This window comes from Xyrauchen texanus, chromosome 26 (genome assembly GCF_025860055.1).
Source record: "Xyrauchen texanus isolate HMW12.3.18 chromosome 26, RBS_HiC_50CHRs, whole genome shotgun sequence".
Taxonomy (NCBI): domain Eukaryota; kingdom Metazoa; phylum Chordata; class Actinopteri; order Cypriniformes; family Catostomidae; genus Xyrauchen; species Xyrauchen texanus.
The window spans coordinates 3,267,941-3,289,870 of NC_068301.1; the positions used below are offsets into that span (position 1 = coordinate 3,267,941).

General features: G+C 39.5%; 1 protein-coding gene across 3 annotated transcripts in view; it reads right to left on the reverse strand.

Moving 5' to 3' along the window:
* Nucleotides 1-1,287: 1,287 nt before the first annotated feature.
* The window catches only part of LOC127619785 (sorting nexin-13-like), a 46,010-nt gene continuing 25,367 nt past the window's right edge, over nt 1,288-21,930 (reverse strand). The window contains exons 12-26 of one of the 3 annotated variants that reach the window (XM_052092768.1): nt 20,506-20,605; nt 20,226-20,422; nt 19,891-19,995; nt 17,713-17,845; nt 17,589-17,626; nt 17,427-17,496; nt 14,024-14,166; nt 12,259-12,366; nt 12,055-12,165; nt 9,856-10,017; nt 9,480-9,551; nt 9,187-9,332; nt 6,463-6,531; nt 6,269-6,381; nt 1,288-5,687 (exon numbers count right to left, since the gene is read on the reverse strand). In XM_052092768.1, coding sequence (XP_051948728.1) covers nt 5,455-5,687; nt 6,269-6,381; nt 6,463-6,531; nt 9,187-9,332; nt 9,480-9,551; nt 9,856-10,017; nt 12,055-12,165; nt 12,259-12,366; nt 14,024-14,166; nt 17,427-17,496; nt 17,589-17,626; nt 17,713-17,845; nt 19,891-19,995; nt 20,226-20,422; nt 20,506-20,605 — 1,800 coding nt within the window. In that variant the 3' untranslated portion in view covers nt 1,288-5,454. Of the gene's footprint in view, nt 5,688-6,268; nt 6,382-6,462; nt 6,532-9,186; nt 9,333-9,479; nt 9,552-9,855; nt 10,018-12,054; nt 12,166-12,258; nt 12,367-14,023; nt 14,218-17,426; nt 17,497-17,588; nt 17,627-17,712; nt 17,846-19,890; nt 19,996-20,225; nt 20,423-20,505; nt 20,606-21,930 lie in introns of those variants that run through there. The other 2 variants (XM_052092767.1, XM_052092769.1) reach the window with 2 other exon arrangements.

Genomic DNA, 21,930 nt, shown 5'->3' on the forward strand with positions numbered 1-21,930 from the left:
TTTTGTAATACATTTTCCAATTTAAAATATTAAAACAAATATATATATATATATATAATTTTGTCTGGAAAACATAGTTCTTTCAAACTAAATATATGGTAATCATTCTGTAATATGGCACTGCCATAGTCATGTTTGTAAACCAAAATTCTCCCTTCTGCTCAAATCAGTGATTGTAAATACTTTAATCAACATATAATGCAGAAATACTTTCTGTATTAGAATGTTACAGTATTTGAGCATCATTTACCAACAAATCTGACAAGAAAAACAAACACTTTTAACGTTCTTCAGATATTTAATAGATTCACAAGAATAAACAATTGATGTATCCTACAACTATGGTCTTGGTATACTAAAATATTTACTTTTAACTCAAACGATTCATCTGGGTGTTAATTTTTCTTTAATAAGATGTTGATATCTAGTCAGATTCTAGCACAGCCACTCTATCATGGACATCAAATCATAAAACCAGAGACGTTTTAGCAGAGACGAGTCACTTCTATTTAAATGAATGAGAAATTGGAACGCGCAACCAAGAAGCTCTAGCGCCCAACGGTTAACGGATGTAGAAAGGAAGTCCCGCCTTACAGGTTAATGAGCCAATTACCTTTTAGATACAGACCTCGCCTGTCAATCAACTCGACAACACGCATGCGCGCTAGCTATACAAGCCAGGAAAATTGCGCTTTTTAGCATAAAATGAGGTAAAGCATCAAAATGTATTATTAAAATATTATCATATTTTATTGCTGATTTGAAATATGTCGTTTGATTGTAATCGTGACCAACCGTTTTTGAGATTTCGGTGTTCCCCCATTCAAGCAGATAGGAGCTGGACTAGCAGGACTGGAAATAGACTCCCGAGAGCTTTCCAAAGATGGCCGACAGTTCTAGAAAGACTAAAATCAATAAAGCCTTACTTCGACACGGAAGTAAATCATCAGTGGACGTTTATTATTAATATTCTTTTATTCAAAAGGATTCAACAGTATACGTAGGCTTTACAAAACAGTGGATATGCTTCTCTTTTTTTTTGTTGAAAAAAACAACAAAAAAAATCTTTGTCTGAAACAAAGAAACAATGATGAAATACACTTTTTCATGAAGCGTTTTATTGTTATACGTATAATAAATTTTTTAGGGTTCCAAACTTGTTAATAATTTGTGCCTAAATGTCTAGTTGAGATGAAAATTCAAACAGGACAGTTTGTACTGTTACACAACATTAATATTTGTATTTATTTATTTATTTAAAAAAAAAAAAAAAAATTCACCCCACATTTTTAAGAGGCTTAAATGGGTGTAAAATAGTTGTAGACTCAATATAAAATAAAATCTACACACTTGCAGCAATGACAGCTTTGCAGATCCTTGGCATTTTAGCGGTCAGTTTGTCCAGATACTCAGGTGACCTTTCACCCCACACTTCCTGTAGCACTTCCCATAGATGTGTCTGTCTTGTCGGGCACTTCTCACGCACCTTACAGTCTAGCTGATCCCACAAAAGCTCAATGGAGTTTAGATCCGTAACACTCTTTTCCAATTATCTGTTGTCCAATGTCTGTGTTTCTTTGCCCACTCGAAACTTTTCTTTTTGTTTTTCTGTTTCAAAAGTGTCTTTCTTTGCAATTCTTCCCATAAGTCCTCCTGAGTCTTCTCTTTACTGTTGTACATGAAACTGGTGTTGAGCGGGTAGAATTCAATGAAGCTGTCAGCGGAGGACATGTGAGGCGTCTATTTCTCAAACTAGAGACTCTGATGTACTTATCCTCTTGTTTAGTTGCACATCTGGTCTTCCACATCTCTTTCTGTCCTTGTTAGAGACAGTTGTGCTTTGTCTTTGAAGACTGTAGTTACACCTTTGTATGAAATCTTCAGTTTTATGTCCATTTCAAGCATTGTATCGCCTTCATTCCTCAAAACAACTTTTGAGTTTCTAGAGAAAGCTGTTTCTTTTTATACTTTACCTCTCTATGTAAAAAATAGCATCTCACTCGATAACTGACCTTTAGCTGACTTGACATTTTTCTAAAAAGATACTTTCCATAATACAAGCAGTTCATGTGCATGTTTAGAAACAGTGTTGTTTGGCACCAATTTGTGGTCCAACAGTGAATGTCCAAACAATATAAATTAATCACATCTTTGTAGTCCATTCATTAAAAACACAAGTGATTTTAAGTATATCAGTGACTATCTCGGTAGACAAATATTGCTGTCTTTTAAATTGGAGGTAAATTATATCAGGAATGATTATTGTTATTTTCGATTTAAACTGTTTCTGAGATTTCTTCACCTACTCTTTCAATGCTAGTTCAGTTTTAAAGCTGACGTAGACTCAATCAAACATTATTCATACAGTAAATGACACGACACTGAATAGGGCAGTGAGTTGGAGTTCATTTTATTAGTGTTATATTGAGTTAAGTTGCTCAAAATTAATGTTTTAGAAGCATAATGCAAACACTCTACTCCTTTTAAAAGTCCTTTTGTCAGTCTATTAAAACGACCGTGACAATCAAATTGACTTCCTTTGTTAAAGAAACATAAGAAAATATAATAGTACATTTAGGCACACTGCTGACACAAATACACCGATATGCACAGCTCATTTAGATTCATACGTACAGGGATTCAGGAAACATCAAATCAGAAACATCCGTGTCAACCAATCATTTAGTGAATTTAAAGGTAAAGTGTGCTCCCTTATTAGAAGGTGTGATGTCTCTTTAAGAGAGGCGTTGCATGACTTGACCAATCACAACAGAGCTTCTCAGAGCCAGCCAATCACAGTAGACAAGAGCCACTAATGGGCAAATCACAAAACTGTGACGCTGCAGACACGCCGCACCGCAAGCAAACTGAAACAATATTCAATTCCTCTTTGAATTAAGAGTTTAAGTGCCAAGTCTTCATAAAAGAACATTAGTAGTTCTGGTCTATTTGCATCAATTTTTACTGATCTGATCCAGGTCTCAGATCTGACTAGGTGGGGCAATGTCTCGAAAACCTGCCAAGAAAACGGTTGGGTCATATCTCCCTCGAAAACCAAAATAAAGATATTGAAGCCTATTTTAGGACCATCACGATTTTTGGTATTGTGACAGTATTGTACAGCAATTAAAGGAGTGTTTCGGGTTCAATACTAGTTAAGCTCAATTGTCAGCATTTGTAGCATAATGTTGATTACAACCGACAATCATTTTGACTCGTCCATCACTTAAAATACGAAGCAAATTTGGGGTTTACAGTGAGGCACTTACAATGGAAGTCAATGGTGTCAATCTGTAAAGGTATAGCCACAGGACGTAAACGATATGCGCTTTAACACGATTTTAGTGCGATGAAATTACTTTTAATAATTACCGTTTACTACGATATGGTGTAATGGTTAATAACTGTACACATCACGCTAATATCACGTTAACTTGTGGCTATACTTTTGAAATAGTGTGTTTTTTAATGTTTCTGAACTGGCCCCATTCACATGCATCACTGTAACCGCGCTTATTGCTTTTTATAACATAAACGAGGGATAATCAACATTATGCTACAAATGCTGTTGATGGCGCTAGACTTGTATTGAACCCGGAACAAGCCCGTTTCCCGCCATAATCTCACTACTGTAATTCTGAGGGAAAAAAACGTATTTAAATGGTCAAGTATGCAAGGTGGTATTTTTAAACGGAGTTTAATTGATGCTTATTTACCTTTTTAAAATGGTGTGCGACAGTATGAACGAGACTTCTTCGCCAATATTGGCCATGCAAATAATGTCACAATGCAAAAAAACGGCTTCAACTACTTTGATTTTGGGGTTTGAAGTATGACTTGGACATGTGCCACGTGATGATATCTCATAACAAGTGTGATTGGAGGGAACTCAACAGAAAGAGTGTTTTAAAACTGTGTTTTCTAATGCCACATGCGCTTGCACTACGCAGCAATGCGGTCACGTTTTCAGGAGCCTATTTTATCTAGAATGTGCTTTCAAAAGTTCCTAAAAGCAAAACGTGTCCAAGAAAAGTAGATTCACCAGGAGTGATGAAATGTTAAAAACAGACATCCCCAAAATTAGCATAAAAGCCAGACTTATAAAACAAGTCCTTAAAATGAGCCATTTACAACAACGGAATGTTCAGTGGTTTCGAGAAGATCACGTGATTTTAGATTCGGTTTTGAAATACTCGAATACACCATTAAATATAAACTATTCAATATACGGTTATATAAACATGCATTAAAGAAATATTGCACAAAAATCAAGTTACATATCCTCTGATTGAAAGTAGATTTGAACAACTGTCAATATCTTTTTTTGTGTGCATATGAGGGCTCGTACATGTAGTGTTTTGAAGGGAACGCTACATCTAAGACGGACATCTCTTGGTCTTAGAATTAAGGCTGAATCTATATCTCATGCCGAAACGGTCTTCAGCTGCGATTTAGTGCTACACTTGCTATTCTAAAATAAAGTATTAAAATAAATCATGTATACGACCTCCACTGAATTGAGTTATAAAAACAGGACACACGCACTCACTCACTCACTTACGACAGGTACAATCTTTAAAGCACATCCCGTATGCGATGAAATCCACATAGTCACCCGAATGTCCGAGGCGGCCATCGGGGTCTTTCATGTCATCGTTCCTATTGGATGAAGGATGTTTATTGGAGCTTCAGATTATCAAGTCAATTTAGATTCGCTTGGAGATCTGCAAGCGTGAGACTGACAGTCAGTGAGGGGTGTGGCCTGTATTAAACCCCACCCACTACATGCAACCGATTGGTTGGCAGGACAATGTTGCATCTTTTGTATATTTAATCACACACCACGCATTTCAGTGCCACAAAATATTGTGTTTGTAAATGAATATCGTAATACAAGTTGCTGCTGATCGTTACCATTTGGCCTCTTATTCTTCGTTGCGATGAGTGTTTTATATTAAGGTGCATAGGTTGGTTCGGTCAGATCTCCTCTACCATACAATATTTACGGTGTGGTGGGTTTGACCACTGCCAAATCCAAAATAAACCAAAAATAAAAAGGCTTTTGATCACAGAAATCGTATCTACACAATGTCATTCTAAAGTCATTTAAAAGTTAAACCAAACGGCAAACGGAGAGAACGTCGCAATTCAGGCGCTGCAGTCTTTCGAAGTGGTGACTGTTTGACCGAACGCTTCACGATGATAAAATGAGTCCTCTACACTATGGCCGTGTCGATACAGTGCATTTATCACATAAAGACGGGAGGCACTAAAGGGGGGCGGCGTGTTCAGGCATCAATTGTCGCAAATTTCATTGCGATGCAAAAACAACACTCAAATCACGTACACCCTCCCCTGTCCCCTGCTCGGATGCCGCTACGGCGGTGGGCGGGCGCTGACTCCTCCCCCCCCCACAGCAGCGAGGTGGCTCTCGGCGGGAAAAGCGTCCATCTGTCACCTCTTTTGCAAACTGCATTTTTTCTGTGAGTATTTGAGAACACGCAGCGAGCGAGAGTGAAGCTTCACGAACAGCTTGGGAAACTTGTACTGTGGAAACAGGGTTTCCAAGATGCCCTCCAGAAAGACGTAGACGAGCCGTCGGTTCAGCGGTTGGTGCTGGAACATGTCGAAGACTCGCAGGATGCCCTTCCGCGTCGTCTCCGCCCCGATAATGTGCTTGAGTTCGTCTGATGGGAAGAGAGAATAAAAAACATAAGTGTGTGATGTAAAATTAATTGGGTCAGTTCTAAGCTGCTTCACTGTCTACAGGGGGTCGTAAACATGAAGCTCAGTTGCCTCCGAACGCTGAGACCGTCAATCCGCGCATCTTATCACGCGGCTTGTTGAATTGGAGACCTAGTGCATGTGGAGGCTTCACGCTATTCTCTGCAGCATCCACGCACAACTAACCACGCACTCCACCGAGAGCAAGAACCACATTATAGCGACCACGAGGAGGTTACCCCATGTGACTCAACCCTCCCTAGCAACCGGGCCAATTTGGTTGCTTAGGAGACCTGGCTGGAGTCACTCAGCACGCCCTGGATTCAAACTCGTGACTCTAGGTGTGATAGTCAGCATCAATACTTGCTGAGATACCCAGACCCCCTCCCCTATCACTTCTTAATCCAAAAAATGGATCTTTTACCCCTTTAACACATTTTAATCCATTTAACATAATGGCAAGGATTTTCCCCACACAATCAGCATAACTATTTCAACAACAAATATATATATAGGCCAAAAGTCTGGGCAGAGGTTTGTCTACCTGGCATGATGCCCAGGAGTGTGGTTTTCGCGGCAACTCTCGTCCTCATGCGGGTACTTTTGTCCCTGCGGGATGGAGTTTCGGCAAGGATGCCGTTCGGCCAATAGGAGTCTCTGTAGAATCACAGAACGAAAGTCAGAATCAAAAACAGCACCCCACACATGACCCATCACAGACAGAACGAGTTAAATCACCTGAATCTCTTCACGTAATCAGACACCTGCTCTGGTGAGGTCATGTAGTCGACGTGATCCACGATTTTCCTAAAATGAAGCAAATACAAACTAGTGTGATGCTTATGCATGCATTTATGTCTGGGCTGTCGATTTAACATGCTAGTTCAGCTACGTTAACCATAAACAAATAATGTGAAAAAAGAAATGCATTTAATCATGCACAATCCACCTGCAATGTTTTTTACAAATTTGTCAGTGGGGTAAGAAAAAACAACTTGATTCAAAGGGAATCGTTTATTTTTCTTACCCCATTAAAATCGTTTTATCTAGTTTTTATCATCAACCCTGCCAAATTTTTTTAGATTTCTCTGAAAACAAGACGAAATACCTTCAAGCTATTCTAGCTTTAAGGATGTTTAGATTTTTTTTTAAACAGAAAATAAGACAAAAATACTCAGTAAGAAAAGTATTTTTTTGCAGAGTATGAACATGTGCCAGACAGACGTAATTGAAACATTGCTAGGCTTTGAGCACGTCTCTTGCCTTTTCCATTCCATCAAGTTTTTTAAATGCTAGAATGTGTTTTGAGCGAACAGCCCCCCCAAGTCTACCTCAGACAGATGGACAAACTTAAATGGCAAAATGGATTCCTGTAGATTGTAGGCCAAAAATAGACTTGTTCAAAAGATATGGAAATACGGGGTCTGGGTATCTCAGCGAGTACTGACGCTGGCTACCACCCCTGGAGTCACGAGTTTGAATCCAGGGTGTGCTGAGTGACTCCAGTCAGGTCTCCTAAGCAACCAAACTGGCCCGGTTGCTAGGGAGGGTAGAGTCACATGGGGTAACCTCCTCGTGGTGGTGATTAGTGGTTCTCGCTCTCAATGGGGCGTGTGGTGAGTTGTGTGTGGATCGTGGAGAGTAGCATGAGCCTCTACATGCTGTGAGTCTCCGCGGTGTCGTGCACAACGAGTCACATGATAAGATGTGCCGACTGACGGTCTCAGAAACGGAGGCAACTGGGGGTTGTTCTCCGCCACCCGAATTGAGGTGTAACCGCGCCACCACGAGTATCTTCTAAGTAGTGGGAATTGGGCGTTCCAAATTGGGGAGAAAAAGGGTTAATAAAAAATTTAAAGATATGGAAATAACACAACTAATATATTGACTTCTACAGCCACTTTTTTGTAATGTCTATTAACTTATTACTATAATAATGTAAAAATCTTTACTCAATATACTCAATATATACGATTAATGTTAACTCATATCACTCAAATCACTGCAAATAATTAAGGTTCAAGCCCGAAGGTTTTTATTATTATTATTATTATTATTATTATTATTACGCCATAAAACTGAACGGGCAGAGCAAACCGCAAGGCCTGGTGACTTGAAACTTGGTCAGATGGTAGTAGTATTGCTCGCTACTCAGAAACACAGACTCGGCCAAATCGGACAATTGGTCAGCGCTACAGCGATCAAAAACTAGATTTTTGTCCGACCGGGACCAAACCAGTGCTAAATGATTCTATGGAGTATCAATATCAAAAGTTATCAAAAAAAGTTTGAACTTTTGACTCGAGTTGGCTACTGTATGCGAAAACATCGGAAGTAGGAGTGGCCAATTTTACGTAAATGGCAATTATTCTTGAAGGAAATTAGATATCTTCACCAAACTTGCCATGCTTATGTAAGAGGTCAGTCTTTGGACTTTGGACTAACTATGCAACCGTTAGTCTGATTGAGTTGAAAATTTGTCTTTGTCCAAGGTGCCACGACTGTCTATGTGGACAATGGCGTATCTCAAAAAACATGGCCGCCATCGGCCAATGAAGTTTGATCACCTATAAGACAAGGTTAACGGAGGCCGATCGGCACAAAACTCGGTGGGCTTGTTTGACTCATGGCCCTAGAGGTCTGTGAGAAATTTGAAAGAAATCGGACACAGAGTGGCGCTAACGAGTTTTACGCCTCAGTAATCACGCTGACTTTCACACAGACACAATATGTATATCATATGTTAGATCTCCTCATTCTGAACAACTTTGCCTCAAGAAGCACTGCTGTCAATCAAAACGTTCATTAAATATTCACGATTATGCAAAAAAAACTACTTTTGCGAACTAGTCCTAGGTTTTTAGCTCAAACTCAATAATACTAAATAGCATATTTTCCATAGTAAATTGCCTGTATTGGCTGTAAAATTGTCTTTTCCATCTATGATATAGGTGGTTACAGGCTTGATAAATAAAACATAATACCTTTTTACACATGTGCTTAAAGGCCTTAAACAGCTTGAACCCCGTTAATTGCTGCTTGCAGCTATATTTATTATTATTATTATTAGTAGTAGTAGTAGTAGTAGTATTACAAGGACCTGTTGTAAAACATCTACTTTTTTGTACATAATTTCTACAAAGCACCTGCCCATGATGCATATTAATATTCTAATAATTTATCTTTACTCAATAGCCTGTTTTATTTGTCTTCTCTCATACTTCTATATTGTATTCATTGTTATTATTCATTTCTAACCTGTATTTATGTTTCTTGCTGTAACTCTTCAATTTAATTGTAATTCCTCAATCAATATATACAGCAGAAGTACTATTCTATCCTATACTAACCCTAATTAATCAGCATATCATGTATATAATTTGTTTTATTTTTTTCTTAAATGGACAGACAGCTCCAGTTTGAGTCGCCCTGTGTGTATATGCACATGTGCATCTATCGCACCTGTTAATGGTGTCTCCATACGTGGCTCTGATGAGCTGCTGTAGGAGGTTTTTAATGTTTCTTCTCAGCCATTGATTTCTCTCCTTCAAGTCAAATACTTCATCCATCAACAGCAGCATCACCCTCAGAGGAATATTATCATCCACCTAAACCACAAAACAACATTTAGGTGGCTGCTTATTACGGTGACAGTCATGACTGCAGCACTATTAATACTTTCTATAAATAAACTGCAAGATAATATAAACGGGAGTGACTGCAGTATGTAGACTGGCTCTGTTGTGTTTACTTACATTATCATCGAGCTGGGCAGAGACACGGCAGTGTTCAGAATCAATATCAGGTTTTGGGATTAAAGGAGGCACCTGTGAAGCAAACACACCTGGAGTTAATGACACATAAATGACAATAAAGGTGCTGAATAATGTCTGATGAGCACACAAACTTCCTTTCTGACCACATGCAATATAATTATGCACCTGCTCGGCCTACCGTATGAAAATATTGGGAAGGGGAGCGACTAAATTTCTCAATTATGGTAAAGAAATTGTAAATTAAATAAATGAATAGCCAACATTGAGAGTCCAGGTGTCCTTGGGATCATAGACTTTTGTAAGAAGGACAAACAAATGGCAACTATTTGCTGTTAAATCTCTAGGTGTGCTCTACCTTAAATATGGACTGTCTCATGTCCTGGCCAAGTTTCTCAGATCTGCGGCCCATGTCCGCCGAGACTTTGGACACTCCCTCAGCCAGGCTGTCCGGAAGTGACTTTACGGCATTGGACACATTCCGCATGGAGCTCCGGAGAGGATTCACAAACGTGTCCATCTGTCCGAGTCCAGAGAACAGGACACATTTACAAAACCAGACAACAGCGTTGTGCGTTCTCCATCCACTGATTGCCAGCATAAGTTTGAGTACATTACTGGACATCACCAAGTTACTGTACTGAGAGCCTATGAGAGTACTACAACGTATCTAAATACCTACTCTGATACAGTTGTGAAGAACCGCTCTGCACAATAGTGGCGAATATACACTCACCTAAAGGATTATTAGGAACACCATACTAATACTGTGTTTGACCCTCTTTCGCCTTCAGAACTGCCTTAATTCTACGTGGCACTGATTCAACAAGGTGCTGAAAGCATTCTTTAGAAATGTTGGCCCATATTGATAGGATAGCATCTTGCAGTTGATGGAGATTTGTGGGATGCACATCCAGGGCACGAAGCTCCCGTTCCACCACATCCCAAAGATGCTCTATTGGGTCGAGATCTGGTGACTGTGGGGGCCATTTTAGTACAGTGAACTCATTGTCACGTTCAAGAAACCAATTTGAAATGATTCGAGCTTTGTGACATGGTGCATTATCCTGCTGGAAGTAGCCATCAGAGGATGGGTACATGGTGGCCATAAAGGGATGGACATGGTCAGAAACAATGCTCAGGTAGGCCGTGGCATTTAAACGATGCCCAATTGGGACTAAGGGGCCTAAAGTGTGCCAAGAAAACATCCCCCACACCATTACACCACCACCACCAGCCTGCACAGTGGTAACAAGGCATGATGGATCCATGTTCTCATTCTGTTTACACCAAATTCTGACTCTACCATCTGAATGTCTCAACAGAAATCGAGACTCATCAGACCAGGCAACATTTTTCCAGTCTTCAACTGTCCAATTTTGGTGAGCTCTTGCAAATTGTAGCCTCTTTTTCCTATTTGTAGTGGAGATGAGTGGTACCCGGTGGGGTCTTCTGCTGTTGTAGCCCATCCGCCTCAAGGTTGTGCGTGTTGTGGCTTCACAAATGCTTTGCTGCATACCTCGGTTGTAACGAGTGGTTATTTCAGGCAAAGTTGCTCTTCTATCAGCTTGAATCAGTCGGCCCATTCTCCTCTGACCTCTAGCATCAACAAGGCATTTTCGCCCACAGGACTGCCGCATACTGGATGTTTTTCCCTTTTCACACCATTCTTTGTAAACCCTAGAAATGGTTGTGGGTGAAAATCCCAGTAACTGAGCAGATTGTGAAATACTCAGACCGGCCCGTCTGGCACCAACAACCATGCCACGCTCAAAATTGCTTAAATCACCTTTCTTTCCCATTCTGACATTCGGTTTGGAGTTCAGGAGATTGTCTTGTCCAGGACCACACCCCTAAATGCATTGAAGCAACTGCCATGTGATTGGTTGATTAGATAATTGCATTAATGAGAAATTGAACAGGTGTTCCTAATAATCCTTTAGGTGAGTGTATATAATATCAAAATGCTATTCTGAGATGCGGGTTGGTGCTGTATTGGTGGCACGAGGGGACCTACACCATATTAGGCAGGTGGGGTTTAATGTTGGTACATATATACAGCATTCCCACACCTTCTGGCCAATACATTTCCATGATTATTCCATAACAAGATTTTTCCAGTCGCTCTTGACTGGTTGAGGATTTTTTTTAAAATATTTTAGAGCTTAGTATAACTAATGTTCTGATATATCCAGGTTTTCCGTGACCGTGGGAACTCTATATATTTATATTCAGGGTTGCAAACTCAGAAAGTCATAGCCGGTGTTTCAGGTGTATATTTTCAGTTGATTTGCATGTTGTATTTTGTTTTTGCGATTATGCGTAAAGTACCGGTTTCAAGCTATTTTATACTCAAAATTGAAAAAATTAGCTGAAAAAGGTGACTTAAGCTGAAAGGTGAGCCTTTTGCATCCTTGTATATAGATGGGCTAAAGATATCAATATATAATTTTTTATATAATTTAATCTTGCCCACCTAGACATTACAGAACACCTCAAATATTCCTTCAATGTCCCAAACGACAGCTCGTTTAAGTGGGTACGTGGCGGTTCTCACCTTGCGTGCAAAGTCTCCTTTGCCTTTGCTGTACGCTTTGTTTTCCAGGAAGTCATTGACGTATGGTATGAGCATGGGACAGGCCTTCATCATCTCTGGATTCAGCAGCAGCTGTAAGACAAAGTCATCTCTAAGCACACCTGGACCATCAGAACACCTGAGCCAGCACATCCCAAAATAAACACACAGCCTGATCTGACTCACCTGTAGATACGTGTTCAAATCCTTCTTTCTTTTCTCCAAGAACTCCCTGTCCATGTTGTTAAAGGTCTTTTTGCCAGGAAGCTTGAGAATTGGTGCAAGACTCTCAAACTAAGAAGACAGAGGACACAGTTTAGTGTAGGTCAAATCCATCAAACCCAATTGACCTTAGTCAGGGTAGAGGGTATAATAACCTTTATGCTGATGTGAAATGGCAACATATAAAAGGTCCCATTCATTTTCATATCTAATTAGAAAATCCGTGTTTTTTTGTGTACTGAATTTGTTTTTGGGAAAATGCATTTAATGTTAAACATTGTTTAATGTATTTCTATCAAAAATTAAATATGGCACTAATCTGACTTCGGTCCATTACAAGAGCAATCTGGCTTTGTTCACATTGGCAGCCCAAATCAACATTTTAGGCATATCCAGATGCACAAATGTCTGCAGAATTAGAACAAATGTCATTTACAGTGATGTGAAAAAGTATTTGACCCACACTTTTTTGCTGCAATAAATAATATTATCCTTTAAAAACTGTATTTTGTGTTTACTCCGATTGCCTTTGTTTTATGTTAGATTTAATTTGAATATTTTAAGCAATTCAGTATGAGATATGCACAAAAACTTGGGGGCAAATACTTTTCACAACACTGTACACAGTTCTATACATCCCTTCATGGGGCGGCTGTGGTTCAGGTGGTAGTGTGGGTCGGCCACTAATTGCAGGGGTGGCGGTTCGATTCCCGGCCCACATGACTCCACATGCCAAAGTGTCCTTGGGCAAGACACTGAACCCCATGTTGCTCCCAATGGCAGGCTAGCACCATGCATGCAGCTCTACCATCATTGGTGTGCGAGCGTGAATGTGTGTGTGAATGGGACACATATAGTCTCTAGACTGTCTCCTTCGGCCAGGAGACAGTCTCACTGGTTACAGTTTATTTTTAAAAGTTTTTACTTGAATTATCCAGTTTATCTCAAGCAACACTTGGTGCTTTATAATTCGCTATACAGCCTGCGATACAATGATCAGATTTTTTTTGTTGTTCCTAGAGTTAAAAAACAAGTAGGCAAGTATGCATTTTGTTTTAAGGCTCCATATGATTGGAACAATCTTCCTCTTTTTATCCGTTCTTTAACTTCACTTACAGCGTTCGAAGGGCTCTCGAGGAAAATCTTCGAATATTTGTCTTTGTTTCTAGTTTTGTTTGTTTGACCATGGGCTTCAATGGTCATGTGTTTATTAATTCTAATTTTTATGTCTTCATTTTTATTCATTTATTTATTATTATTGTTATTTTTATCCTCAATTTATTTTTTCTTTTTTTTTTCTTTTGTATTACTCTTAGTCCTTGACCTTGTGCAATGCTAGTCATGTGGTTGTTTCTCTATCATGTTATCTATAGGGATCGTGTTGGGTAGGGTGGGGTTGAGCATTGTGAGCTGGTGTGTGTGTGTTGTTGTGTTTTGTTGTGCGGTTTTTGACCGTGATATTTGCTCTGCTGTTTTGGTTCTTTTTTTGCTTTGATGTACTGGAGGACCCCCTCGAAAACGAGATGCTTCATCTCAAGGGGTTAATCCTCGTAATAAAGATATGTTTATAAAATAAAAATATAAGTGCAGACCATTTACCATTTAATCCCTTGCATATTAGTTTATTAAATATTTTGATAAAGCTTTTAGCTACCAATGAGAATCTAGTCCAATACAGACACATTTGGATGTGGTTTGAAATAAGTAAATTCTCCTTTGATTCACTCACCTGCTCTATGATGCGCATGTGGAAGTCATGAAAATTGCTGTAGCGACGGTATGTCTTCCAGGTGTCCTCACTGCCGTCTGAGTTCTTGCGGATGACGGTGATGGTGTAGAGGGCGTAGGTCTTCCCGTGATCGTTACAAACGCCTGCCACAGGAAGGTGGTTTAGAAAAGCATCAGCTAATGAGAACCAGCAGTCTGACAGGGAGCGAGAGAGCGAGGCAGAGGCAACAGGAGCAATGGAAACGATGATGAAGGAGCCAGCAGGGGGAAGAAAGGGATAGACAACATGAAAACAGAAAGAAAGGAGTGACAGGACAATACGAGGGAGCAGAGAGAGGACGACGGGAGACAAAGCAATGGAGGGACGAGAGGAGAAAAGATGAATGTAAAAAAAATCAACTGAGATGGAATGATAGCCACACAAAGAATGAATACACAAAGGGTCCTCCAAATAAATGAGGTTTGAAAATTAGAAGAAGTGATGACTAGAGAAGAGAGACAGCAGTGAAGCACCTCCCCTCACCTGTCAATCAACCGCTGCACTAAAACAAGAGTTTCAACTTTTCCATTTACAAGCAGCTTTAAAAAGGAAATAACCGTCCGATCTGAAAATGTAAAAAAGCGGAGACATACACAATCACGAGAGCTTCACGGATCTTCTTTAGTGTGTCTGATATCAACACAGATGACAAGCATGAACACCTGAAGCTCCTTTAAAACAGGTAATCCACTAAATAATTCTGCTTGACATGTTGCGTTTGTGCTTAGATGAACTTTCAGACGCATCTGGGAGAAACAGCGCGCCGTTTATTTCTCAATTTCTTTGTCTTTTCTGACTTTGTTGCGCTTTAATGTCAGGCAGTAGCACACAGACATAGTGATTGATGTATGTTGTCATGAAACAGAGACCCTCGCCTCCAAATCCGAACATGTGTGGTCACAGGAGACGCATTTATGTGACCTGATGTAAACAGCGATGTGTCTCACCAGATCACATGTGATCAGATCACCCGAGACAAATCGTAATAACAGCTGGAAACAGGGTCAATGTTGATTACAACCAACTCATCCCTCCTTTTCTTTAAAAGAAGCAAATAATCTAGGTTCCAGTGAGGCACTTACAATGGAAGTGAATGGAGCCAATCCGTTAACGTTAAAAAGACGTAAACTATATGCTGTTTGTTGAGCGTGTTACCGCGGAGACGTAGCGCACGTGGAGGCTTTACGCTATTCTCCACGGTATCCACACACAACTCACCACACACCCCACCGAGAGTGAGAACCACATTATAGCAACCACAAGGAGGTTATCCTATGAGACTCTATCCTCCCTAGCAACCAGGCCAATTTGGTTGCTTAGGAGACCTGGCTGGAGTCACTCAGCACGCCTCGAACTCGCGACTCCAGGGGTATTAGCCAGCGTCTTTACCACTGAGCTACACAGACCTCCAACAAGGCCGGACACCAATTCAGATTAAACTTCACTTTGACGTTGAGGGAACACAAAGTGAAGGTTGTACAAAGTGACATTTATTTTTTAACAACGCTATCAAAAGTGAGTATCAGGCACAACAGCGCCGCTATAACAAGCAGCCATCTTGATTGTTTTGGTTGGATAGATCACATGACTAAAAATGCACCACCGTTTTCAAATGTATCCACTTTGGGGTTGCGTTTTCAAAAAGCTAATTTACCATTTAAAGAAAAGAAAAACAATATATAATGTATTTAAAAGCTAGATAAAGTAAAATATCTAAAACTCACTAATTGACCTCACAAACTGGCAAGTTGTTGGACGACTAATCGACCATCCTGGTCCGTCACTAGTCGCTTGGTTTTTATTTGTTGCATCACATCTGGTAGCTCAGCCCATAATTTCAATAATCTAAAATCACTCTTCACATGGCTATAAATCAAACATTATATATGTTCTGATGATATGTGATACTGGTGACATTGTAGACTCATTTATTCCTTTATGATGGAAACCTGACGCATCCTGTCTGGTTAACTACTTTTGAAACTGTATTTATATCTTAAAACAGTTGTTATTACACTGCATGCCCAATTATTATTATTATTATTATTATTATTATTGAGCAAACACAATGCTCTCAGTCAATCCAAAATGTTATTGAACCTCAAACCTGAATGTTTAACAAAGGAAAAGTGAGTTTTATCGTTGTCAGGGGGATATATAAGTGTGCACAATTATTAGGCAACTAAATTACAAAAATTATTTCTCCCAACTCAATTGTTTATTCTCAATTTTTAGAGTAGGTGCAATAGGTGCAATAAGTAACACAAAATGACAATTAAATAACATTTTTGGCCTTTCAAAAATATTTAGTGACCAATATAGCCCCCCCTTCTGTTCAATAACTGCATGAGCCGTCCATCCATGAGTCTGTCTGTTTCTCGATCTGTTCACGATCAACATTCGCTGAAACAGCAACCACAGCCTCCCAAACGCTGTTCAAAGAGGTGTATTGTCTTCCTTCACGCTTGAAGGGCCCACACGTTCTCAGGTAAGGAAGGGGGCCAAGTCATTATTTGGGCATCTTTGAGGCCCTTGCTGGCTAGCCAAGCAGTGGAGTACTTGGATGCATGTGATGGAGCATCGTCCCACATAAAGATCACGGCCTTCTTGAATGCTGAGGACTTCTTTCTGGACCACCGCTTGAAGAAAGTACTTTCCAGAAACTGGCAGTAGGTTTGAGAGTTGAGTTTCAGTCCATCTCCAACTCGAAAAGGTCCAACTACATCATTCTTAATGATAGCAGCCCATACCTGTACCCCTCCTCCACCTTGCTGGCACCTGACTCGACGTGGTACCCTGTGTCCATTAGCGATCCAGCCACGGGACAATCCATCTGGTCCATCAAGAGTCACTCTCATTTCATCTGTCTTCAGGTATTTCTTTGCACAATCTTGACGCTTCAACTTGTGAATATATTTAGAGGTGGTCCTGTTTCAGCCTTCTTGACCGTGCCAATGTCTCGGAGCACTTGGCACCTTCCGGGCACTCCAGGTAGGTTGCAGTTCTGGAATATGGTGGCACTGGAGGATAATGGGTTCCTGGTAGCTTCACGTTTAATTCTTCTCAAGTATTTTACAGTTAATTTGCGGCTTTTCTTCTCCATGCTTTTATTGTGCCCTGGTTGACTATTCGCAAAACAAAACGTTTGACTGCCTAATAATGATGCACACCTTGATGTAAGGTGTTAGTCACTTTCGCCAAACCCTGCCTCATTACACAAATGCATCCCACCAGGAAATGATTGAATCTAATAAGTATTCAAGTTTATATGGTTTTGAGTTGGAAAATGTGCATGGAAATAATGATAAGATCAGAATACTCACTTGCCTAATAATTGGGCACGTAGAGTAGTTCAAACTCTCACCTGTATCAGAGATAAACGCATGAAGCTGAGCAGATTCATCCACACTCCCACTGCTGAGATCATCTAATGACTAAAACACAGACATGCATCAAAAACACACTTCAGCACAGTGCAGTGATCATATTTGGTATGTACATAAAGATATGGATAGCTTTGACATACTAAATTAATGCTTCCTGTTGGAGAGCCGTTGAATGACTCTGGAAGAACAGAAAGAGACAGATTAATACAGAAAACTCATTGTTGTGTCTTTCATGAAACATTTGATACCGTATGGGTATCTCACCTATGTCCCCATCATCAGAACCCCTGTAACTGGGTTCTTTGAGCATGTCCAGCTCAGCCAGCATCCGTATATACAGCGGGTGCTGCTTAAAAGATGGATAATACCTCTCATCCCTCAACATCAGATCGTACACCTGAGAAACAAAGAAAGCACAATTGGCTTTGTATTGTGTTGAGTACAAATGTCCTGCCAAAGCAGAAAGGAAAAAACAACAGTTGCAAGGCAGCAAAAGTTTGATGATTCAGGAATCAGATACAGAGAGAAGAGAAATTCGATTTTGAATGCTGAGCATACTAAGTGTCAGTAAATGCAAGATTTGCACATCTTAAAAAGTATAACATTTATAAGGTGAAAAGAAAGAGCACACATAGGCCTGTGATTATCAACAAAACAGAGTTTGAAAGCAGATTTTGTTGAAGGATTTCTCTTAAAGAAATAATTTGAGTAGGACTGGGTAAAAATATAGATTTTACGATGCATAGTGATATTCATTTGAATCACCTCGATATCATTTCTTAAATCCCAAGATCGATCATGCGCAACTATCTACTATTTCGAGTATTTGATACCAAATTTTGCGCTGAGCGACAAATATATTCTGCGATTAGCCACTGGCTGGTAAATGATGAATATAGTTTGGTGCGAAAAGTGCAAATCAATCTCAGAACAACAGCAAAGGACCTTGTGAAGATGCTGGAGGAAACAGGTAGACGAGTATCTAGATCCACAGCAAAATGAGTCCTATATCGACATAACCTGAAAGGCTGCTCAGCAAGGAAGAAGCCACCATGTTTCAAATATGTTGCCTCCATGGAGTGAAGCATGGGGGTGGCAGCATCATGTTGTGGGAGTGCTTTGCTGTAGGAGGGACTGGTGCACTTCACTAAATAGATGGCATCATAAGGGAGGAAAATGATGTGGATATATTGAAGCAACTTCTCAAGACATCAGGAAGTTAAAGCTCGGTCACAAATGGGTCTTCCAAATGGACAATGACCCCAAGCATACCTCCAAAGTTGTGGCAAAATGGCTTAAATGACAACAAAGTAAGGTGCATATGGTTCTAGGACGCATTCTGTCTCCTAGAGATGAACATAGTTTGGTGAGAAAAGTGCAAATCAATCCCAGAACAACAGCAAAAGACCTTGTGAAGGTGCTGGAGGAAACGGGTAGACGAGTATCTAGATCCACAGCAAAATGAGTCCTATATCGACATAACATGAAAGGCTGCTCAGCAAGGAAGAAGCCATTGCTCCAAAACCACCATAAAAAAGCCAGACTACAGTTTGCAAGTGCACATGGGGACAAAGATCTCACTTTTTGGAGAAATGTCCTCTGGTCTGATGAAACAAAAATGTAACTGTTTGTCCATAATGACCATCATTATGTTTGGAGAGGCCATCACAAAGCCAAGACCTCAATCCGATAGAATATTTGTGGGCAGAACTGAAAAAGCGTGTGCGAGCAAGGAGGTCTACAAACCTGACTCCGTTACACCAGTTCTGTCTGGAGGAATGGGAAGAAATTCAAGCTTGTGGAAGGATACCCAAAACATTTGACCCAAGTTAAACATTTTAACTAAAGGTAATGCTACTAAATACTAGCAAAGTGTATGTAAACTTCTGACCCACTGGGAATGTAATGAATGAAGAAATTCTTCCCTCTACTATTATTCTGACATTTCACTTTCTTAAAATAAAGTGGTGATCCTAACCAACTAAGACAGGGAATGTTTTCTACGATGAAATGTCTGGAATTGTGATTGGCTAATGTGTATGTAAACTTCTGACTTCAACTGTACCTAGCTAGAAGGTCCCCTGTATAATTAACAGCATTAGCTTGTAGATACTTTTTTAATATCTATGCAAAATAGACCATATAACTGAAATATTTCCATATGATTCTAAATCGGAATTGAGAGCATTTGAATCTAAATCGAATCGGGAAATCTGTATCAATTCCCAGCCCAACATTTGAGTGCTGTATACACATTGATCACTATCTGAGAACTGTGCTGCTGAATTATTTGCCGTTTTATATATCAATAAATTATCAAATTCACATTGACCATCTTTGCAGAATGCAAATTTTGAATAAATAATACAATATATTATAGAAGATAGAAAATGGAAAAAATGTACACAATGGTAGTCGGCACTTTTCACAATTATTAAATACCTTTCTCTGGATCTCATCGAATATCTCAGGTGTGGGATCCTCACTGCTGAGTTTTTGAGCCAATCTGGCAACAGATGCTTCGTCCACCTGCACCCTGGGAGAGGCCTGATTGGAGAGAGCACCTTTCAATCACCACCGCATGGATTCACGCCCCCCTATCCCAATCAACAGTGCCAGACTTTGAGTATAAAATCTGGTCCACATTGCAGCTTATTCTGGCCAAGGACTGCCCACTTAGACAAGAAACCGTCTGACACAACTTCATTCAGACTCTCCAAAATCAAGCCAGCCAATCAGATTGGAGCTTTCAGATTTTGGAAACCTCTGCTGCTCACCTTTTCAGACAGGTATTGGTCATAGACGCCCAGTGCAGCGGCTCTCAGTAGCCCTTTGGTGGTTTGGATGCTCTGACTCTTTCTGTCTCTCTGGCTGCTCTGTAACACCTCCAGCTGCTGCTGCGCTGTGACCCGATACCCCTCCACCGTCAGCCAGAAGAACAGAACCGCCTGTGCACCCATGTGCTGCATGTAGTCTTGAAACAGAGATAGTAATGTGGGGTGAGCTGATAATGCAGTGTTTCAGAAGAGAGAACGGTTTGCGTCCATCTTGACTCACCCATGAAGAACTGAAGTGCAATGTTATGCACTAGGATGTGTTCCAACGGAATCACGCACAATTTCCCAAAATTAGCAGCAAGTTTTAAAGCATCGACTTCCTGTTTGGCAGAAACAAATGTTTAAGAGTTCATTTGGTGTTGAAGGTGTAGAGTAGGAGTCTGTAAAAAGGGTTTATTCTTTTTTTTATGGTCTCTCTAATGACGTGATGATAACAGAAGAGATTAGGGGTGTTAAAGATTAATGATCTATAAATGTTGTTTGTAGTTTAAATTCTTTTTAAAATTGTGGCCTGGGTAGCTCAGCGAGTGTTGACGCTGGATATCACCCCTGGAGTCGCGAGTTTTGAATCCAGGGTGTGCTGAGTGACTCCAGCTGGGTCTCCTAAGCAACCAAATTGGCCCGGTTGCTAAGGAGGGTAGAGTCACATGGGGTAACCACCTCGTGGTCGCTATAATGTGGTTCGCTCTCGGTGGGGCGCGTGGCGAGTTGTGCGTGGATGCTGCGGAGAATAGCGTGAAGTCTCCACACGCGCCATGTCTCCATGGTAACGCACTCAACAAGTCACGTAATAAGATGCGTGGATTGACAACTGAGATTCGTCCTCCGCCACCCGGATTGAGGCGAGTCACTACGTCATCACGAGGACTTAAAAGAACATTGGGAATTCCAAATTGGGGAGAAAAGGGAGAGAATAAATATATATATATATATATATATATATATATATATATATATATATATATATATATATATATATTTTTTTATTAAGTTAAATTAATATCCAAGTAATAAATTATAATACAACATTTTTAAAGTAATGTTTAAAATATATTGTGACCCACAAAAAAAAGTTTAACATGAAAGTCACTATGTACTTTCATCAACATTTGCATTAATGTTTTTTATAGTTTAAATAATTAAAAAAATGTAAATAATATTTTAATAACTTAATTATAATTAAAAATTCAAAGTCAACTTGAAAGTCATATCTGTATTTTTAATTAGCATTATTATTAATGTGTTTAATAGTTTAAATTATTTTTACATTTTTAATATTTAAATAATATAATTAAATATTCTAAGTCAACTTGAAAAATTAATATCTGTATTTTTAATTAACATTATTATTAATGTGTTTAATAGTTTAAATTATTTTTAAAATGTAATAATCGAGACAAAACGCATGTTTGGAATTTATTATGACCTACAAATTAAAGTTTAATTTGAGAAAGAGTCATGTCAGTATTACCTGCACATTTATAGTAAACTAATTAGACTAATTAAATACTTTAAAATACAGCAAACTGAATATACCAATACTGGGAGTTTTTAATTATATTTATTTAAATTGCTGTAAATCTATGTGTACATTATGTTTGTATTCCTCCATATGCATTAATCAATCAATGAATCAGTTAAGACA